At 31.4% G+C, this 22,864-nt stretch overlaps 1 protein-coding gene across 1 annotated transcript in view; it reads left to right on the plus strand.

Annotated features, from left to right (window-relative positions):
* LOC148274534 (nose resistant to fluoxetine protein 6-like) overlaps window positions 1–22,864 on the plus strand; it is a 63,588-nt gene that overhangs the window by 24,530 nt on the left and 16,194 nt on the right. The window contains exons 5-10 of the mRNA XM_088236972.1: window positions 7,189–7,360; window positions 10,421–10,576; window positions 13,786–13,899; window positions 15,342–15,590; window positions 15,995–16,090; window positions 18,969–19,098. Of these exons, the coding sequence (XP_088093098.1) occupies window positions 7,189–7,360; window positions 10,421–10,576; window positions 13,786–13,899; window positions 15,342–15,590; window positions 15,995–16,090; window positions 18,969–19,098 (917 nt within the window). The remainder of the gene's footprint in view (window positions 1–7,188; window positions 7,361–10,420; window positions 10,577–13,785; window positions 13,900–15,341; window positions 15,591–15,994; window positions 16,091–18,968; window positions 19,099–22,864) is intronic.

Consider the following 22,864-nt stretch of genomic DNA (forward strand, 5'->3'; position numbering starts at 1 on the left):
ATATAGTGTAAATGTATAATTGTGTATTGTACAAGTGATGTCTATGATTGTTATTATTTAATAATAGAAAAAAAAAATTATTTTTGTAAGGATTGAAGAAAAAAGAAAACGGACGCAGTAACTTGATTTGACGTCTCAAAAAAGAGATACACTCTTGTGCTTGGACATTACATTTAATTTAATTTATTATTTACTACCTTTTACCCGTGCCTTCGCTAGCATGGTAAAAATGAATGAATTAATTATTCAGTTTTGTCGTGTTGCGTGTAATGATAAAAAAAATCCCGATGGAATCATATATTTTTTCGGGATAAAAATAAGCCTGTATAGATTGCCAGCCCCCCAACTGTAGCCATGGAAAAATACGGCGATTCTTTATTCTATGTCAACGTAGCATCGGTATTCCCCATAATATGTATTATATTTTCTATACTAACTTTGTACATATTGTGGAAATCTGTTATTGGTTTTGACTTAATACACTATATCTGTTTGTTTACTTTAAATATGTCTGTAAAACTGTTGGTGTCCCAAAAAAATAAAAAATATTAATTCATTTTTTCCGAAGGATTGAGGTGTTTTTTGTTTACTGTATTGCATTTTTAAAGAAATTATTTATCGGGGATATCAACATGTAATAATTTAAGTAATACATGTAAAAAATATATCAAAAAATCTATTCAGAGAACAAAACTAATTATAGATATCCACAGAAATACAAATTTTCGGAATGAAAAGTATATTTTGACACTTTTTTTTTATTTTCCTTTTTTTATTCAGATACAAACATAAGTAAATAATTATATAACTGTTAAATACAATTTTTATACTAGTTAAATAAATTGATTTACATTAACATTTCTCATTGCGCAAAAGAAAAAAATATCATTGTGTACATAATGGGGAGTGACGTCTTACAATAGTTTGTTTATTTTATTTTTAGTTATTAATATTTTTAGAAAATTATTTATTAGCTTTTCGACTATCATTATGTAAACTATCATGTCAATCAATCGTTCTGTTGCGACGTGAAATAAGAATTCATTTTTACACTAACAATTTTCAAAAGGAAAATATTTTTTTTTTCGAGATGGAAAGTAGTCTATTTCACTTCTCATCTTTTCGGCTATTCCTGTGCTAAAAATCACGTCCCTCCGTTGCAACGTGAAGGAAACACAAACAAACAGTTGAACACAGTTTCGCATATATAGGTATATTATTAGTGTAGATTGTACGATTACATTAAAATGGATGATAAATCAACAATTAAATAACCCATAAAAAAAATTATTTAAAATTTAACTTTATAAACTTTTTTGATGCAAAAAACCTGGTAAACTTTCACACGAAAAAACAAAATATTTCCTGTTTTATACAATTATATGCAATGAATATTGATATATTATATTTACACACTAGAAGCAGCACTCAGCACGCGTCTTGTGTTCCATTCAACCTAAGTTCCGGAACCTAACTTGTTGTCAGTTAAGGTGAAGAAGCATCGTAAAAAAGCGCGACATTCAACTTCGAATTTACTGTAAACTGTTACAGACAGCTAGTCTTTTTTACTCTGCTACGCGTTTTGCACGGCAATGCAGACGCTACGACGCTAATTTTTCGGAACATAATTTCAAACAGTCGTTTCACGAAGCATTATCTCTAATTATACCTCAGTGACCATGGAGACATATCTGTTTCTAACTCGGTATTGAAAATTCTTAATAACAGAAAATAATATATTCTTTTGTACCAATCCCACTAAGATAAAACTTGTTTTTAGAGAAGAACTGGTTTGAAAGAAGCTTCAATTCACGAAATAGGCGTATTCTATGGTTTTCCCGGTAAAACATTTATTTGCTATGGTAATTAACGCTAGGCATTTAGAAAATTTTAGCACATACTTTGCAAAAACTTAGGTACACAATAAAATTAAGATGGTTTTTCCTCGGTTTATTTTGATGTACTCGTATTAAACATTACGATGTCTGAGTTGCAGTGCCAATTTATTTATTTATTTATTTTATTTTTTTATATATTTATTTATTTAACTTTTTGTACATAATTTTATTTGTACATTAGTGGGTTTATTGCCAAATGGGAATTTCTTCGAACCGACCAATAAAATAAAACTTTTATTTTTATAATTCAAGTTACAGAACATATTCAATAGAAAAAAAGATTAAAAAGCTAAATATATATAAAAATAGAAATAAACGTATTTGTTTATAAATTACCTTAAATAAAAACTATTACTCAATGGGAAAAAGGAAAAAAGAGGAAAAAGGAAAAAAGAAAGGAGATGTTTTTATTATAGATTATTATCCTCAAGACAAAAAAAACAAAAAAATGAAAAGATTTTGTTTTTTGTGTAAAAGAAAAGTTTTTTTTTGAAAGTTTACAAACAGCATTTGTTTTTTGTGGATCTCAATCAGATTTTTTCCTTAAATTCCTTATAATTTTTATCCATTTATTTCTTTTTACTGGATTTTTGGTAATACTAAAATAATATTAAATTCAACACATTTTTAAAAATCGTATTCCCACATAAGTACACCCCTCGGTTGGTGAGAAGACCGGAGTTTGACGTTTGCAAAAAGAATGCGATATTTGAAAAAATATTTATTTTAAGTTAAGTTTTGGAATTCAACCATAAACTAGTACCTACTTAAATTCAGTATTTACTGTCAATTTTTAGTTTTGGAATTCTATCACAAACAATTTCCTAGGTACCTACTTCGGGCAGGACAACGTCTGACGGGTCAGCTAGTTACAATATAAAATATTTAAAATAATGAGTTAGTTAGATATCCAAAAAAATAAAAACAATATTAAAACATGGGTATAAAAAGAAAAAGAAAAAAATAACAATAAATATATATACATACATGTATGTATGCCAGCATACAAAAAATATAAAATGAATAAACACCAGATCATTAGCATAAGTAGCTTTTGCAAATAATTCGTAAATTTAGAACATCATGAAATATTTATAAAGAGATTATTTGAAATCACAGAGACTCGAGTTAAAAATATCGATATGAGAGGTACATTTGTTTCCTAGTATGTGTATACGCTGTATTGGTAAGTGACAAAGATAGTTGGTTTGAGAAGGGTGACAATAATATAGAGTATTTTGTCTAGTTCGACGTGCTGGTATATTATAATTTAAAAAATATTAGGTCAGTTATTGTCCTGCGATCCTCAAGAGTATCAAAAAATCAACAGACATGTAGTTAATTTATTTGGTCAATTGAAATCGGCGGCTCTGTGGTCAAGACGCTTGACTCACACACGGAAGGTTCCGGGTTCGGTTACCGGTGAGGACACAAACATTTATTGTGATTTTTCTCAAGCCTAAGTGTTCTGTGATCTAATTCACCACTGTGAGTGGGTCTTCTGGCCTGTTGTGGTGAAAAATAAATAAATAATTAACAGTAAAAACAATGTTTGAGACATAGAATTAAGAATAGTCCAGAAACCGCGTACGCACATCAAACAGAAGACGACTGAACTACTCATAAATGAGTAGGTTTACGTTTTGACCCATTCTTGACTATTTTGTCTAGTTCTACGTATTGGTATATTAATGTTAATTAAATTCAGGAGTTCGCAACAATCGAATTTAGAATTAATGATTTTGAAAAAAAAATATTAGGTCAGTTATTTTCCCGAGATCCTCCAGAGTAGGTAAATTCAAAAAGTTTATCAAAAACATGTAGTTGATTTGTTCTATAGGAATATGCAGTTTGAAATTGATGAATCTTAAAAATATTCGTTGGACTCTTTCAACATTATTTACATGAATTTTGTAAAAAGGAAACCATATAGTAGAGTTGTACTCTAATTGGTTTCTAACCAAGGATTTATACAAGAGTTTCATTATTTTAACTGATTCAAAATCCTTTATGGTTCTAATAATAAAACCCAAAGTTTTCATGCTTTTAGAAGTAATGTGGTTGATGTTGCTTTTGAATTCAAGTTTTTTATCAAATATGAAACTAAGATCTCGAATATCTGTGACTATTCAGGTTAAATGTTGTTTATTGAATACGGAAATAAAATTGGAGATTTATTTCTACAAAAAGATAATAGTTTACATTTGTCAACATTTAAAAACAAATTATTAGAGATACACCGGTTATTTATCTTTAAATACATGTGGATTAGGGTTGGCCAATATTTTTTTTCTGAATTTGAAAACGAAAGGGGTCTTTTGGATAACTCGAAATGCAAAAAATATCAAAAAAATATTTGATTCTACTTTTAGCCCTCAACCAAAGCTTAAAGTTTTCGAAAAAGTCAACTTATTGCGCCAAACCGGCGGTCATTTCGTATTTAAGTAAGAAACTCGGTCAAATTAAGTTTTAAAATGTGCATTAAACCTTATTTAATAAGCATCTAAGGACGTGAGTTGCACTTTGTTTTGTAATAAATGGGTACCTTGTTTTCGTCAATATACGCCAGGCGCTCAACGGAATCAGTTCCGTGTAATGAAAACTTTTTGCATTTAATAATAATAATAATAATAATTATGGATAACTTATATAGCGCCATTTTCGTAATATAATACCTCAAGGGCGCTTTACAAGGTGATTATATAAGGATATAAATTTAATTTAAACTTTTTAATTTTAGAAAAATAATGTACTTCGTTACCACATGCTAAGAATTTATTCAAAGGATTTAAAGAACAAGTGGGTTTTAAGTTTCTTCCGAAACATCACTTCACTCTCACAGTTTCGGATTTCTGATGGGAGAGCATTCCATGCCGTAGGGCCTGCGACCGCTAATGCACGTTCGCCGAATTTAGTGCGCTGTTTGCGTAGAGCTATAATAACTTTTCACTTCGACGTAGATGTAGCTGATCTAAGCGTAAGACGTCTGTCAGCTAGTTTATCTGGAATGCAGAGTTCCCTTAGATATTCTGGAGCCGAGTTGTGCAGTGACTTATACATAAGCCAACAGAGTTTGTATTCCACCCTCTGTGGAAAACGTAGCTAGTGAATTTCGGTAGTTTTAAAACGTGTTCAAATTTGTAATGTAATTAAGTTATATTTTTACTAACAAAAAAATAATTTTATCAATATGGAAAATTAATAAAATGTTCAGACAGTTATAAACTTCAATCCTCGGTTGAAGGCCAAAAGTAGTGTGGAAAATAATTTTTAATAATTGTTATGTGATCCAAAATGCAACTATTTAGACACCTTTCACTTTAATGTCCAAAAAAAAAAAAAAAAACTTTATACATTATTGGCCCACGCTAATGTGAAAGGAGAAGGGATTGTGGAATTCTTGACGTTTACAGCACTTACGATATGTCATTGGCTGGTTTCAGTGGCCACTTTACACACTGTGTAACATTCACTTTTCTTCATATGCTTAAAAATCCACATTTCCTCAACGCTTCCGTCTGTTGGCTTTTGTGAAGCGAAGGGAATTGTGAAACTCCCATACATAAGAGTGGATCTAAGTCTCCCGTAAAACATTACAGACCTGGAGTCTTATGCTGGAAAGATGTGACATTTTGTCACCCACTCGACAATAGTCGATTGGGCATCTCGATTGCTTTGTCATAATGCTATTCTTGAAAACCCTCCAACAATTTAATTACAAAAACGAATGAGATAGTGGCAACACTAACAAATCCGTATTTATCTATGACCTATGGCTCTCCTGCCACACGTAAACTTTTATTGTTTCTTGTCAGACTTCTTTCGTTGAATATTTTGTGCATGCATTATGAGAAAACATAAAAAAGGTTTTACTGAGACACTGCAACTTTTATAATTATTATTTGCCTTTGACATAACACACATCTACATGTTATTAGAAATATTTCATATGCATTTAATGGATTTTAAAAACATTGTATAATATACGAGTATATCTCAAAGACGAGCAATAAAATAATTTTAAAATCATGTTCCTAGTGAAACTTTATTTGATAATGAATTGAAAATAAGTACAGTTGTATTTGTTGCACATTTGTTGATACGTCATCATTATAATATTAATAAATGAGAGAGCAGATGAGCAAGCCAAGGCTGCTACAGTCAAAAAAGTGAGGCCGAACTTTGATGAAGTCCCAATAAGCCATGTAAGGTGGTCCCTTTCAAAAGATAAATCAAATGAGTGGAGGAAAATTTATGAAGAAAAAACTGCCAATAAGTGGATCAAGCAACTTTTGAGAAGCACAGACGAGGCCAAAACATTTTGGAAGCATGAAACGCCTACATATGAATTAACTCAGGCTCTCTCGGGACATGGATGCATGAGGGAATATCTGCATCGTTTTGGGCTGCGAGACGATAGTTGCTGTCCATGTGATGGCATCACTGAGCAGACTGTGGAACATCTTTTTATATACTGTCCAATGTTTGATACGCCGAGGTGGGAGCTTGAATGCAAAATAAACACTCGGATTGCTGCGACTAATAACCTAGCTGAGCTCCTGAACTGTAATGATACACGAAGAGAGACTGTTCGATTCATTACAGGGACGGTCAAGCAGGCTAAGGTATTCAATGGTATCTAGCTCATTTTGTTTTTTGTGTCCAACTTTTACAATTTTTATTTTTTATTATTTGTTAATGTAATATTTCTAGAATTATTTTGTTTATTATGATTCTGCTTTATTTTTATTATTCTAAGTCTACGGTGAAAAATGTTGAAGTCAACGGAATATAATTTAAAGATAAATGTATTCGATAAAACCTTGCAAATAACAAAAGCAAGGTACAAATAATTTGCAATTACAAAAAAAATAAAAAAATATTTACAAGTGTTGTACATTTTAAGTTAAATACAGCAAAAATACATACTCGTCATTCAAACATAAATGCCGAGCTTTTTACAAGAAGGAAGTTTGAGAGCAGAAGTTACGATGTCGCATTCGATTGTCAATGTCGAGTGCTTTGGGGCACTCGATATAAAGTCGATTGGTTTTCGATCGACTGCATTCGTATTGGTGGTTCAAGAATGCTGTCACTCGTCGAATTACGGAAGTCGCATACGATTCTAAAGGTCCCCGTTCATTCTACTCATTAATAATTCTTGAAAAAAGAAATATTTTCCTATTTTGCAAAATAGAAAATAAAATGTTATCATTCTGTTTGTATTTGAACGACCTTTAATTGCTTCACCTGCATTTTTTTTCTATTAGATAGTCTTTTTTTATTTCAGGGTACTATTATGCGGAGAAGAAAATGAATGGAGTTTTTCAAGTAGATGCTATAAAATCAGACTTTGACACCACTCGAGAAATCCTTTTAGGATTTAGTATGGGAAAAAATGCCAGGAAAGTCTTTGACATAAAGCATGATGATGAAATGTTGCTTCCACTCAATGGGATCAGGTAAACATATATTAAAATATACTTAGGTATTTATAACATTACAGTCCAAAGGTCAGTCTGGCACTTGGCATTAGGGTGGACCGATATTTTTTTTCCAAATTTTGAAATGAAAAGGGTCTAAACAGTTGCCTTTTGGATTATTCGGAATACAAAAGAATACAAGAAAAAATATTTGATACTACTTTTAGCCCTCAACCAGAGATAGAAGTTTTTGAAAAAGTCAATTTTTTGCACTAAACCGGCCGACATTTCGTATTTAAGTAAGAAAATCAGTCCAATTAAATTTTATAATGTGCATTATATCTTATTCAGTAAGCATCTAAAGGCGTGAGTTGTACTTTGTTTTGTAATAAATAGGTAGCATTGTTTTAATGAGCCATTGTTTTCGTCAATATATACGTCAATAAGGTGCTCAACGGAATCAGTTCTGCAGAGTGTAAACTTTTTGCATTTTGGTAGTTTTAAAACCATACATTAAAATTTGATTTAATTATATCTTTACTAACAAAAAATAATTTTATCAATATAAATAATTAACAAAATATTCAGACAGTTATAAACTTCAAACCTTGGTTTTGGGCCAAAAGTAGTATGGAATATTTAAAAAAAAAAAATTACGTTCAATGTGATTCAAAATGCAACTTTTTAGATTTAGACACTTTGATGTCTGAAAAAATAAAAAACTTCATACATTATCAGCCCTCTCTAATGTGGAAGGAGAAGGGAATGTGGAATTCTAGACATTTACAGCACTTATGACACGTCATTGGCTGATCCGAGGACTTGAGTTTCTGTTGCAGTGTCCACAATCCACATAAAAAAAGGCCAATTACCGGACCAGAAAAGCTGCCCGAAGGAGTTCTCTGTAATATAATAGCCTTCGCTTATTTGTGTTGAAAAAAAGGAATACGGAAGTATATAATATTATGTAGTTCTTTAGAATGAGGAAGAGAAGAAAAATAATTATTTACTAAATGGGATAAAATTGATCGGACATGATCAATTACAAAACTCCTTAAAAGCCTTGAAATTATTTTTGAAAGCTAGCAGATTTAATATTTGGCAGAACCTATAAAATTGCCATGGACAGTAGCAAGAAGCTCTATTCGGTTATTCGTTCAGGCATTGGGTGTGTGACACGCCTTTATTCCTTTCGGATCTGGGCCAAGTTGAGGGCAGCGTTCAATGAGGACTCCGTTGACTCCTTGATTCAGCAAGTCCATTTTGTAGGAGACCATCTTTTTGCTTGCTTACCCTCAACTCCCTGTTGCTACCGGATTTTCGTGACTCTTCTCATTATTCCTTGCGATATGTTCGAAACGGGATATTATTTATTTTCCGCAAGTTCTGGTGGGTCTTTGATTATTGAAAGTTTCTAAAGAAGAGATTCGTTTCTGCATCCAATCCACGAATTGCTCAGCATTCACAGGACCAAATTTCAAACACATCGAGCATGTTTTTTTCCCTATATGTTTCCAGTCTATGCAACGAAATCGAAGAACCCAAGAAGTTTTACCAGATTTTTTTTTGCTCTCCTGAGCTTCTAGTCAGATTGTTCATCGCTTTTAAAATACCATCATCACCAGTGGCGCTACAGCCCGTTATGGGCCCTGGCCTCCTCTAAAATTTGTCTCCATTCGTCCCTGCACACTGCGGCTCTTCTCCAGTTCGTCAGGCCAATCGCTCTAATGTCACTTTCCACATTATCCAGCCATCTTAATTTTGGTCTGCCTCTGCTTCGTCTGCCTTTCGGAGTGGTATAAAGAATATTTTTTGGGGTACGATTATCGTTCATCCTGTGCACATGGCCCAACCATTGTAATCTTGTTTTTATGAATTGTGCAATGTTGGGTTTGCCATACAGTGCCTCTAATTCACGATTAAACCGTCGCCTCTAAACTGCGTTTTGATTGACAGTACCGTCATATTTTTCTTTAAAATACATGTTTTCATCTCTTTTGGTCATAACCCAGCATTCGGCACCATATGCAATGACCGGTCTGAGGAGAGTTTTATAAATTAAATAATAGTCTTAGTTTTTCTAGTAAGAAATTTGAATCCCAGATGTTTAAATAAGCTATAATAACACCTGTTTGCTGCCGATAGCCATGCTCTAATCTCGGTACTATAATTGTTATTATTAGTCATTTCAGTACATAAATATTTAAAGGAATTGACACCGTCTATGTGGTGAGAGTCAATTGCCTGTTGTAGATAGTTTATTTATGACTTTCTTGCAAACATATATTTAGACTTAAATGTATTTATTTTAAGACCCATATCATTTAAATACCATGTGACCTCTTTATTTCTCATTAATCTACTCTTAGGGGTCTAACTATTATTGATAAAATAACTGAAATTCAATTAATATGTTTCCAACTCCTGAAAATGGTACAAAAAGGAACTTTTTTGTACAAAATAAATATACATGGTCGTAAAATTGAACACTTCCAACTTTACTAGATCGAGAAAAAATATTAATGTTAAGAAAAAGAGTTTAACTAAAACAAAAAAGCCAATAGTAATTCCAATCCTGATCAAGGGGTCCGTTTTGCCCATGATTTGGTAGCACTCAATTGAACAAGAAACTTGTCTAATTTTTTTTTGTCAGCTCTGTAAAACCTTCGTGAAGTAGTCAATCACATTATTGTTGATATGTGTTATGGGGTGGCCTTGGTGGTCTTGTAGTAAAACTCTTCTTTTTACTCAGTGTGGTATATTTACAAGATATACAGAGGAACAATAGTAATAAGTGGACAAGTGTCTACAGAACAGGCTAGCTGAAGAATGGCCTATTGGTCTAGGTATGTGGGGGTACCTTGTGGCCAGTAGGTAGGTGTTGTATTGGGAACAATACAACCCTTACTTACACCTCTTACAATATGCATTTATATTTAAGTTGAATATGGCAAAATTTGGGTGTCATTTTTTACCATATTACGTGCTTTGCGGTGGGAGTGAAGATGAATAAGGAAAGTACTAAAGAATAAGAGGAAAAAAATATTATCAAACTGTGACTAATAAAAATGTTCCATTTTACTTTTTTTCTGTTTTAAGGACAATTCTGATGGGGTTTATAGTATATGGACACATAACTATATACGGGATGGATAAATACGAAGGAAGACATAAGATTCATTATACTGATGATGATTTAGCGTCACAAGCATTTCAAAATGGTCCATTTGTAGTAGACACCTTTTATTGTATGAGGTATGTACATTAATCATATAAAAACTTATAATTAGAAATCAAACACTGATTTGAGTCTACTGAAAACTTTATTTTATTTTTACAAATATAAACATATAAAAATAAATACTTCGTGACAATTGTTTCTCCTTATTATGGCATTTTCAAACGAATGTGAAGACTATTTGGATTGAATGTCCTTATAGAGTTATATAATTCAAGTTCTATTCAAGTTATAATTCAATAATCTTATGAACTAGAGCATGTACATTTATCATAATTGAGGGAAAAACCAATGGTTAAGGGTGAGGCTAAGTGTTAAATAGGTAATGGGGAATTTAGGTATTTATATTTGAATTTCAGGGAAAATAAAACAAAGTAAGTATTTATTGACATACAAGTATGTATTGTGAGATAATTAATGCAGCTTTATAGTTTTGTAAATTTAGATAATTGTTGTCGAAAAAATATCAATAATATTATAATAGGTTGCTGTTCATTTTAATTTTAAAACATGATTGAAATATTATGAGGAAATTTATATAAACATAAATGTATTATTATACAATATTTCTATTTTTAAGCATTTCTTATCAAAATATATAAATGCAATTGTAACATGATTCATCAATTAATTACGCGTCATATAAGCGTGTACAAAAAGGAACAAAGTGAAGAATAACAGTATATTTAAATATGTTTAATAGTGGTGAAGATATTAGGTTGGTTTATTATTTATTATTTTAAAATTAGGATTATTTAGATATTTATTAATTTCCAATTGTTCAAGTATATTAAGTTTACGCCCTTTGCTTTCAACGTGTAATGGAATCAATTAATGAACAAGTTTGCTTGCATATATGTTTATATTTGTAAAAATAAAATAAAGTTTTCAGTAGACTCAAATCAGTGTTTGATTTCTAATTATTAGTTTAAATATGGAGTTCTACAAAATAAACACCAAATCAATCAATACATTAATCATCATCAATATTTCCCTTTCCACTTTCAGTGTTGCATAAAATTTTGCATATGTACTCTAATTACAATTGAAAAATACAATTATTTGATTTGCGGTGATTATAATTTACATTTACCGCTTTCAATATCTGTCACTATGTGCACCGCAGTCTTTAACAGTCAATTTGTCGGTCACCATCAATTTAATTTTTCAAATCGTTAGAATTATATGGCATGTTGGTTTATTAGCTTGGTAGTGGACCATGAGAACAAAGTCTGGTCGAAATTGGTTTTACAAAAAATGCAACATTTCAGTGTAAAACAAACTTCTAAATAAATATTTTATATCGACCCTGCTAGGAATCAAAACTTAGACGCTAAGCATGGTAGGCAAACGCGCCAACTGCTACATTTCAACAAAGGCTTATCCCCACTTGATTAACTTTTTAAGACTTTTTACATGAACGGTTTTGGTTCCATTTTACACAGAATTCGATTTATTATTCCATATGGACACGGAGTTCATAAATGTTTTTTTTTTCATTTGTCAGCAGAACTTTAATTAAAGATTTGATTTGATTTAAAAAAAAAAGATCTATTCATTTTTCAAAACACAATATATATAAAAAACAAGTGTCCCAAATCAAATCCTTGAGGGACTCCTGACACCATTTAAAATAAAATGCGAGCAACATTGGGTAAGGGTAAACCATGTTTTATTTCAGTATGGTTACTAATAGAAAGCGTTTCTTCTTTTGAAGGTCATTACTAAAAACAACTTAAAAAATAACCCACGCCGCGCAAGCGCCACCGACGTCTTAAAATTAAATTTATTCAGAAATCGAATTTAAGATCATTGTGAATGTTTTAAATCAATCGATATTCTATGGAATTAGAATTAATTATTGCTTCAATAAAACAACAGTGATCTCGTTATATCATTTTAACCACAATGACGAGGATATTTTAATTGCTGTTAGGTATACCGAATTAAAATAAACAATTTGATAGCAGATTTGAACAACATTTTCATGATATTGTTTAAAAATTAGTAGATTTGTTGAAAATGTGAATCGAACTCTTTATGGTAATTCTGTTAACTAGAATATCTGTTTTTTTGTCGGTATTTATTCTAATTTTTACTCTTAGAAGTGGAGCTCAGTGCTATGCAAGCTCCTGACGTCACTGCGACCTGTGAATATCTATAGTGACGGGTCTCTGTGAATAGTTCTCGCTCTCCATGCCCCGGTCTATAAAAAATCTGGCTACTATGCGGAAAGCGAGAGTTTACGCCCTGTTAAAACTCCCCGTCCAAGCCCAGATCCGTAAAGTATCGGGCTATTAGGCAGGGAGCAAGCTCTGTAACATCCTCAGGTTTGATCAGTGGGCCCCCTGAGGATAAGGCTCCTTTTATAATGCAAATCATCACACTCAAATAGGATATGTTGAGGTGTTTCCTCTTCTGCGCTGCAGAACCTACATCTAGAAGTATTTGTTCAATCTGCAGTACCCTGTAAGGGCTCTAGTGATAACCTTCACTTGATTTTTTCTGATCTTATTTGTTACAATTTATGTTAAAATTTTGAAACGTTAGTTATGTGTTTATTATTACAACTATCATTTTATGATATTCTTGTATGTTTACATATTTTTTATGTTTGTGTATATACTCTTATGTTTTTGTGCTCATTTTTTGTGACCAAAAGAACTTAAATTTAACGCACATTGTAACAAGAGCAAAATAAGAGAGTGGCTACTCGATCAAGAGTTTATATATGAATAGTAGTTTAGGTGTAAATATTTTATTTTTTCATATATTTTCTTGTATTTAAAAAATAAATTTATATATTTTTATTTGTACAAACATGTTTATTCTGATCTTTCCGGCTGTTAATTTTTATAGGTTATTCATTGTTTTTATAAATGTAAATAATATTATTAAGTCAGTATAAATATAATCTTCACCAACAAGCTACAAAAAGTGGCTTAGTGGGATTTTAGTTTCAGTAAAAATATAACAAGTGAAATTTTTTTAAATTGTAAAAATGTATAATTATGCTATTAAATCAAATAAAAAAAAAAAATAAAGAATGTGATTTGTAAAAAAAATTTTTGGACGATATCACCGTGTCTTGGTAGAAGACCATCAGAAGAAATTAGGGCCCTTGGTATTTAATACATTCCTAAATTCACAATCTGCTTTTTCCTGTGTTTTAATTTTATACTGATGTTATTTATTGATTAGATAATAATACACATTTTTTTTTCAGTGGTTTTCTACTCGGATACACATTTTTCAAAAATCCAAAAAACCAAAATAATTGCACGCCTCTACACGAAACTATCAAAGAATTCTTGAATGGAGTGTATAAAAGAATCAAAAGGTATGTATGCCTACAGTGAAATATTAAAAAAATACAACTTGGTAATTAAGGATATAATTTTAACGTAGTTATGCAGAAAGTAGCTAGTCCACAATTTTGGAAAATGCGATATTATTGTTATCGGGTACAGTAAAGTCAATTCTATGTCCTGTTAAGAACAGAAGGACCGTCCACAATTTTGGAAAATGCGATATTATTGTTATCGGGTACAGTCCATCACAAAAACGGCATTTCTCAATTTGCAGAAAACACCCACAGCACTATAAAAATCTTAACGAATTAAAAAAATATTAAAACTGGTCAAATACATAATTAAATTCTTGTTCATGATATGAAAAAAAAACTAGTATATTCATTGTTTATCATTTGTTAAAGTCAAAAACATTCCAACTGTTGTGTAGATTTGTTTATTCAGTCATTTCACAAAGGTGCTATTATCTCAGTTTCACTTTTCTATGGCTGGCTGCTTTCTGCATAACTATGTTAATTTGATTTTAATTGTAGAAATTTTAAAAGGATCACAGTAGTTGAATTGGCTAGCCTTATTGTATTTGAACATCCTGGGGTAAGGGAAATTATTTTATTAATAATATCTTATAATTGCTTTATTACTCTTTATTTTATTCGTTTTGACCATTACTATGAGCAATATTTTTGGTGTATAGTATTAAGGGCATTCACACAATTGGGACATGCAAGCCATAGTTTGTGCTGTGTTGATCGAGGAACAGCACATTATTATTTCGCAACCGGCGGATCGGAACATTGAATGCCACCTGTTCCAGTAACGATGGTACATCAATTAAGACATTCAGCAAATTAAACATAAATATGGAGTCAATGTTATTTCTACGTTTTTGTAGACTTGAGATTTTTAACATTGACTCCATTTCTCCGTAAGTGTAGTCTCCCCTATCGAGGCCAATCATCCATGCTACTTTTCTTAGCAAACGATGTTGCACCGATTCGATATGATTTATCCGGCCTGCATAGAAGGGAGACCAGATCACGGATGCATATTCTAAAAGAGGACGAACAAGTGAGCAATATAATGTTTTAACCGTGAACATATTATGATAAACATGATATGATAACCAGCGACTAGCAACACTGGAGACGCTCATCGGTTGCCAACACCGACTTTGACATTTTCGACGTAACTCCGAACGATCGCTCCGTTTGCTTGCCTGATTTTTTGCGGATCGATCCTACAGACCACACGGCCCTTTTTCCGGTGTTTATCCATTTGAGAATAAATATTTTGTAACGTAATCCATGTTTATCTTAGCGATCTTCACTCATTTTTGAATAGTATGTACCCAAGTATAGTATAATAATAGTCCAGTGTACACATACACAAAAAAAACCCATAATGCACCTACTTGTGTATGTATTCAATAAAGTAAGATCAGGCAATTAAATTGGCTTATTTTTCTTCCCAGGTTGACTCCAGTATACGTGTACATGCTGATCGTCTCCCACACTGCCGGAGAGTGGGTTTACCGTTCTTCCGCCCTCTGGAACAGAGAAAGGCTGGACCAGTTTTGCTCAAAGTATTGGTGGACGAATGTTCTGTACGTCAACAACATCGTACCGGGAGTTTCCATTACGTGTATGTCGTGGGGTTATTACTTGTCCAATGATATGCAGTTCTTCATTGTGGCGAGTTTTTTACTGTACCTGTCTAAATAGTGAGTTAATATGATAATAATGTTTTTTATTTAACTTTTTAAGCGTAATTAATATCTGTGGATATAAAATATGATATATTCACTTCTTATTGATGTTATTTTTATTTGAGCAAAAAATAGGGCCTTTCCACGTTTTATCATATATTTTATTTTTACAAGACCAAAAAATTGGGTCTTCTCATGTTTTATCATTGGCGTTATTTTTAAATGATAAAAAAAACGGTCTTTTTTTTATAAAAGTTTTATTTATTTTAACAAATCAGTAACATACATAATTGTATTTATGTTCCCGCATTTTTAAAATTATTTATGTTATTTTTAAACGAGCAAAAAATATGATATTTTTCCTTTTTATTGATATTATGTTTATATTAGAAAATAATAATTTTTTTAAAATGTTTTAGTTACTTTAAAACATCGGCATTAATAACACTCGGAATGTGTGTGGCATCAGGAATATACACTGCTTATATAGTGCAAGTTATGGACTACCGACCTTAGTAAGTATATTTCTAATTAAATCATAACAATCTAAACAAATAAATTATGACCACTTCTCTTGCAAAGATACTAAAGATAGTGAACAATCATTATAATTATAGCATATGAGCAATTATATTTAGGATTAATGTGCGTACATAACAAAGATTTATTTTTATAATAAATGAATGGTAAATAACTCCCGTTTACATACAAAATACGCACTAATTATAACATTTAATTATAATGAATCTAATATTTAGTTTAGTTTAATATTTAGTCAGTGAACAAATTTGACAAAAGCATAGTTATATTCAGATTCCACCAAACATATAGGTACATCTACTTTTGGGTTAAGAAATGGGTGTCTCAAGGGAGCCTCATATTAAAAAAAATGTTTTTTTGTTTATTTCAAAATACAAAAATGTACAAAACATAATTGTATTCCTATGAGTTAGCAAACTCATTCCAAGATAGATACAATTAAAGATTATCAGATAAAAATACATTTAGTCGAACATAATTAAAACAAAAATAAACAAATCTCGGAAACCTTTTCAAAAACAAATTATCGCTTATTATTAGACATTAACTTACATATGTCAAGGGTTATCGAGAAATAATTTAAGGAAATGATATTTTAGTGGGATTTGATTTCTATTCGTAGACTGGTAAGAAATTGATTTAAAGTGAATAGGCAGGAGGTTATATTGAGTAGAGGCAATGTAGAGGAGTGATCTTAATCCGAATTTAGAGGAGTGTACAGGGGGTAAATGTAGACAGTTATGAGATCGTGTGCGATGGTTATGTATATCACTGTTGAATGTTAGCGCTGAATTTGAGTTTAATTTATGTTGCAATATTTGTAAAAAAGTGTTATTTCATATGAAGGTAAAGTACTAAACGGAATTCTTTTTGTATCAGAATATATTTATTTTACGTTTTTATCTCTTGGAAAACGAAATACATTTCTTATTGCTCTATTATCTAGAACCTGTATTTCCGCAATCCTCTTTTTCGTCGCAAATCCCCAGACACAGGTAAGATAGAATAGATGAGAGTGAAACTTGGCAAAATATACGGCATGTATAACATGTGGTGGCCGATATTTGCGTTCTTGTCTTTTCGAGAATGCGTGCAAAGATTGGTAAATTATATTTTTAAAAAGGAGCCAAATGTCTCAGGGTATGAACGACAGAAAACATATTTTGTGCGGTTCTTTCCCATCAGAGGGAAGTAGTGTTGCCTTTCTAACCCTTGAAATGAAGTAGTTTATAACTTTTAAATAAGTAGTGTTAATTGCATTACTATGGAATTAATCTTTTGTTGACTTGGATAAAGGGCGTCGGTAGTATAAGTTAAAAATAATGATAATAATAAACGAAACGGACGTTTTCAAATTTAAAGGAAATAAGATAGTGAAAAAGGTTTTTTTTAGACCTAATGAAGCTTTGCCGAAACCAGTTAAGGGTTACTACAAAAGCTCTTACAGGGCACTGCGGACTAAATAAACACCTTGCAAGAATGAATCTTTCTAAAACGTCTAGATATACGTTCTGCAGTGTAGACGATTAAACATCTCTACACATTCTATGTAAATGTGATGCTTAATATCACAAAAGAAGCCTCTTTTTCGAGGGATCGTTGATTTGACCTGAGGATGTTAGAGGACCGCCCGATAGTTTGAAGATCAAGGTTTGGAGAGGGAGATTGCGCAATATGACAACATTCGCCCTTCATTTTGTAGCCGAGCTCTTCAAAGACCTAGGATTGGAGAATGATAACTAATTTAATAGATTTTGAGGGTGAGAAAACTACCGGGGACCCATCACAATAGATTTACATAGGTCTCAGTGGTCCCATAAGCCTATAGTATAGTACTGACTCCCATTTTTGAGAATAAAAATAAGATTACTTAGTTTTAGGGGAAAATATAATTTAAAAATGTATAATTATATGGATGGTATGTGGATGACATTTTGGTCATTTTTTAGGTTTATTAAGAATTTTTACTACCCATTACAATTCAACTCTGTAAATGAATAGTAAAAGTAGGGAAAAAACTTTTTTTTTCTAAAATTAATTAAATTATAAAAAATAAGCGAACGTATATAACAATTGTTTCATTTTGGTATCAGCAAAAATAATAATAAGAATGCATCTTTTTCCAGAATCCTAAATTATTATAACAATTATTTTCCTGAAATCGATATATATATATACATCCTCACTCTAAACACCTACATATAAAGATAATGTCCTAGCCTGAATTACAAATGATAATTATAATTTAATCTTACTCTACCTATTTAAAATTACAACAGAGATGAAGAACATTTAAGAGAAGGTAATATAGAAGTCTAGGCATCTACCAGGCTTATGACCTGTCATTGGCTGGTTTAAGTGCCCACTTTACACTCTGTGTAACATTCACCATTTTGCCCATATTGAACATCTATATTCCTTCAGTTCTTTCATCTGTTGATGTTTGTAACCTATTTACTAGAAATGCCCCTTTTTTATGCTATCATGTTGTATTTATTTTCTATTATTTATTTATTTTAATGATGTAATGAAGGAAGGCTGACCTGGGGTCATTCCGTGTGGATCCGCAGGCGAAAAGATTTTTGAAGACCGAGTAAACAAAAATACTTTTTCTTAACAATTCTTTTTTTTATTATTAGATATTGTTTTATTTTAGTTTTTTTATAAGTGGAATGATACGGAGTGGCTTTACAGAAACTTTTTTTTTCTTTTTTTATGTCATTCTATTAGGTTATAGGTATACCAAAAACTATAATTGACCTTTAATTATGGTTTATTTCTAAACATTTAATTTTTTTAAAAATGGCTGTAGTTTTTGTTTTAAAAATAAAAATAAACAATTTGAATTTGTAGTTACCACACCGTTTTCGAAACATCGGATACCTTCTACAGTCCCCCATGGATGAGAATACCCCCATACCTTATAGGGGTAGTAAGCTCCTATCTCTATTTTCACCATAGAGATAAGTTACCCAAAAACAAGGTAAGCAAAACAAATACTTAATTTTTTGTATTTTATTCGGTCAATGTACAAAATATATATTTTTAAATTATTTTTCCTCTGTAAAACATGATGAACACTGTTATAATAATGGTTTAGGTATTTATTTGTATTTATTTTATTTATTTATTTATTCACACTCTTTATCAAAATACAATTCCATATTCACTTTGCCCAGCTCACAAGGGTACATACCCCGTTCCAAGCTAGGCAATTAAATTTTTATATATTATAATAGTTAACAAATTAATATAGAGCACAGACAAACAAAATATAAACTTATTCGGATACACATTTTGATTCATATACATACAGACATACACATATATACACACATGTATATATAAATATACACATATATACACATGTACATACACACACACGTACATACACACATGCGCATACACATACATACATTCATAAAAACATAGACAATTTATTTATGCGAAACTTCATGGTTGTCATCTATAAATATATATTTTTTAAATTATTCCTTATTTTTTATATTTTATTTTTGACATCCAGTAAGGTTCTCCAATCCGTGGCATGCATTAACTTTTCTGACTCCCTACGACCAATGTCATGAAAGAGCGAGGTCAACACTCCCGTCTTTCCACGATTCTGGCAAAAGGTTATGGACCTTTTTGCCTACGTTATAGTGTTGTCTCGATGCCAGAACAGTGTTGACCCCTTCACTAAGTATCAGATCCCTATAAGAGTATCTTGTATTATGGTTGTGGTTGACGCTTGGGTAAATGTCTCTCTTTATGTGTGTAACCACTACCGTTCTCAATATATACTGTTGAATAATATTCAGTACTCTGAATTCTTTGAAGAGCAAGTCACTTGGATAGCGAAATGTTTTTTTTAAAATGACTCGGATTAAAGATTTCTGTGCAATTGCTACAGGTTCAAGGGCGGTTTTTGTATGTGGTATTTATTACGCATTTATATTTCTTTATGTTTTTATTTACGCTCGTAGTTAAAAAATACATCTAATAAGTTTATGGACCGATATTTCTATGTGTATCTTAAATAATAAAATTAAAATAAATTGTATTTAGTTTTGACTATAAAATTTTCACCTGTCCCAGGGTTTTGTCGTGATTTACCCGTCAGACTGGTTTCGACTAAAATTCATAATAAGAACGTGGTCAAAACCGATTCGTATTTTAAAATTATAAATACCTGCATATTAACACCACAAAAGGAAATATCACATACTATGAACCGATAATACTACCGATAAAAAAACATAAAACTGATTAAGAATAATTGATTGTATTTTTAAAGTCAATATGGATATTGTGGAGAATTGTTTTCATACACAAATGTAAAAAAGATATTTAATAAAAATACATTGCTAGAAAAACGCGTAGTGTTCTGCCTTGATTGTTATGACGTCAAGATTTGTGATAATGTTCCAAACAAATTTTAATGGTCAGGAACAAATAAACATGAATCGTGACGTATTAGGGGCGTGGCCAATGAATTCAAAATTACAAATTCAAACAAAAGTAGTTTTCATGCTACTAATAATTAGCAATTTTTTTCCGCATTGCATTTCCTAGGCCTTCTTTACTTTAAAAATGTAAAAATAAGATATTTACCTATAATCATTCTGCCCATGTTTGAATAAACACGTATTTTAAATTCTTACTTTTATAGATTATAAAAATTTTCGATTGAAAATGCTTAAACTTAATTACGATACTTTGAATTATCATATCATTTTTTTTTGTCAATGTACGAGCTTGGGGGTCATAGTCCACTGATCGATGACACACACACTTGATATGATTTCATCTAAAATATAGAGACAAATGAAGCGAGTCATCATTTTATATAAGTTACAATACATTATGTTCTGCAAAACCAACATTATTGTACACAAGACGTTCTTTCACATAAGAGCAACGTCCCGGAGTGCGTTAACTACTTTCCTACCATGGAGACATGAAGAATAAAAGAACGGGGCCTATAAAAAGACCACAGGGTGTGGTAACGTCAGTCAGCCCTAAGAATCAGCCCAGTCAGTTTAACGCAGCCACTCAGTACCGGCATGTAGTTCAAGAGCAGTCAAGTCCACTCTTCAACTCCTTATCGCTGTCAAAAAAGCAAAACGATCAACATCTACAATGTGTAAAAAAAATATTTCTCCAGGACCATAATTCAGTGAGAAAATACAGGAATGCTGTATGAAAATACACAATTCCTCTTTCTTCTCTAACTCGTATAGTGTCCATGCGGCTCGACTGTGGAATCATCTCCCATCCGCCATCAAAGATGTTACTACATTATCTCTGTTTAAATCACGTCTGAAGAAACATCTCCTTTCTCTTCCTTAATCTCTCCTCCTTTCCTTTTTCCTCTTTCCTCTTTCCTCTTTTTTCCTTTTTCCCATTGAGTAATAGTTTCGATTTAAGGTAATTTATAAACAAATACGTTTATTTCTATTTTTATATATCTTTAAATTTTTAATCTTTTTTTTCTATTGAATATGTTCTGTAACTTGAATAATAAAAATAAAACTTTTATTTTATTGGTTGGTTGGAAGAAATTGCCATTTGGCAATAAGCCCGCCAATGTACAAATAACATTATGTACAAAAAGTTAAATAAATAAAAAATAAAAAAATATGAAGAAAGGCGGAGCTAAGGGACGCGCGATTGACGCAGGAAGAGGCGAGTGTGCTGGCTGGCGATAGAGTCTCCTGAGGTGTATTCTGAATCTTCGTTACCCCCTAGAGAGTGGTTAATTTGGGGATTTTTATTGAGCACTGGCTGAATACACATATAATTTACCCAGTGCCTGGCCCATTTTTGTGAAATTTCCTGCTTTGTGAAGGGTTTCTTAAAAGTGACATAATTATAAAAATATTTAATTAAATCAATTGAAACTTCTCATATTTATTTAAAACAATTCGAAACATTTTTTTATGATAGTTTTACCAACATTGGCATATGGAGAGCCACATTGCAATGTTCGCATATGTACAGGGTTTCACTCCTTTTTTTGCGCTTTGTATCCCAGAGCCGTGTAAACTCTTGATTTTAATAACCACGCGTTGTGTCCTAATCCCGTGTTTTTACGTAGTTTACTAGCAGCAAAACATATTAATAAAAGTCACTAGATGTCAATAAAAAGCACTTTTTTAGACAGCTGGTGAACCACGTGAAAACACGGGGCAAAGACACAACGCGTGGTTATATAATCACGTGTTTACACGGCTCCGGGATACAACGTGTTAGTACGACGACAATTTGCTTCATATAATGGTTACACTGACGATTTAACGTCAAATGTTGTGTTGGAAGGATCAGAAGATTTATTGATAAGGACTCTTGCAAAACTATTTACAAAGCAATTATTGAACCACACGTGAACTACTGTAGTAGCATTTTATTTTTATCAAACAAAGAAAACATAGGTAAACTAACTGTATTACAAAATAAAGCCTTTAGAATCATTTTGAAAAAAAACAGATACACGAGGGTAAAGTCGATGGTAAATGAAATGAAATTATTAACATATAAACAAAGAATATTTTACAATACAATGATATTTGTTCATAAAATTATAAACTCTAATAAAAAAACAGAATTTTGGAAAAAAATTGATCGGAACCAGCATGAACACGATCACAATACTAGAGAAAAGAACAAAATTAGACTTCCATTTAGGAAAAAGGCAAAGTCGCAAAATTCAATTTTATTTAAAGCAATTAAAAGTATTACGAAATGGAAAA

This window comes from Micrasema longulum, unplaced genomic scaffold, assembly GCF_059751315.1.
Source record: "Micrasema longulum isolate JH-2025_06_02 unplaced genomic scaffold, ASM5975131v1 h1tg001627l, whole genome shotgun sequence".
NCBI lineage: Eukaryota > Metazoa > Arthropoda > Insecta > Trichoptera > Brachycentridae > Micrasema > Micrasema longulum.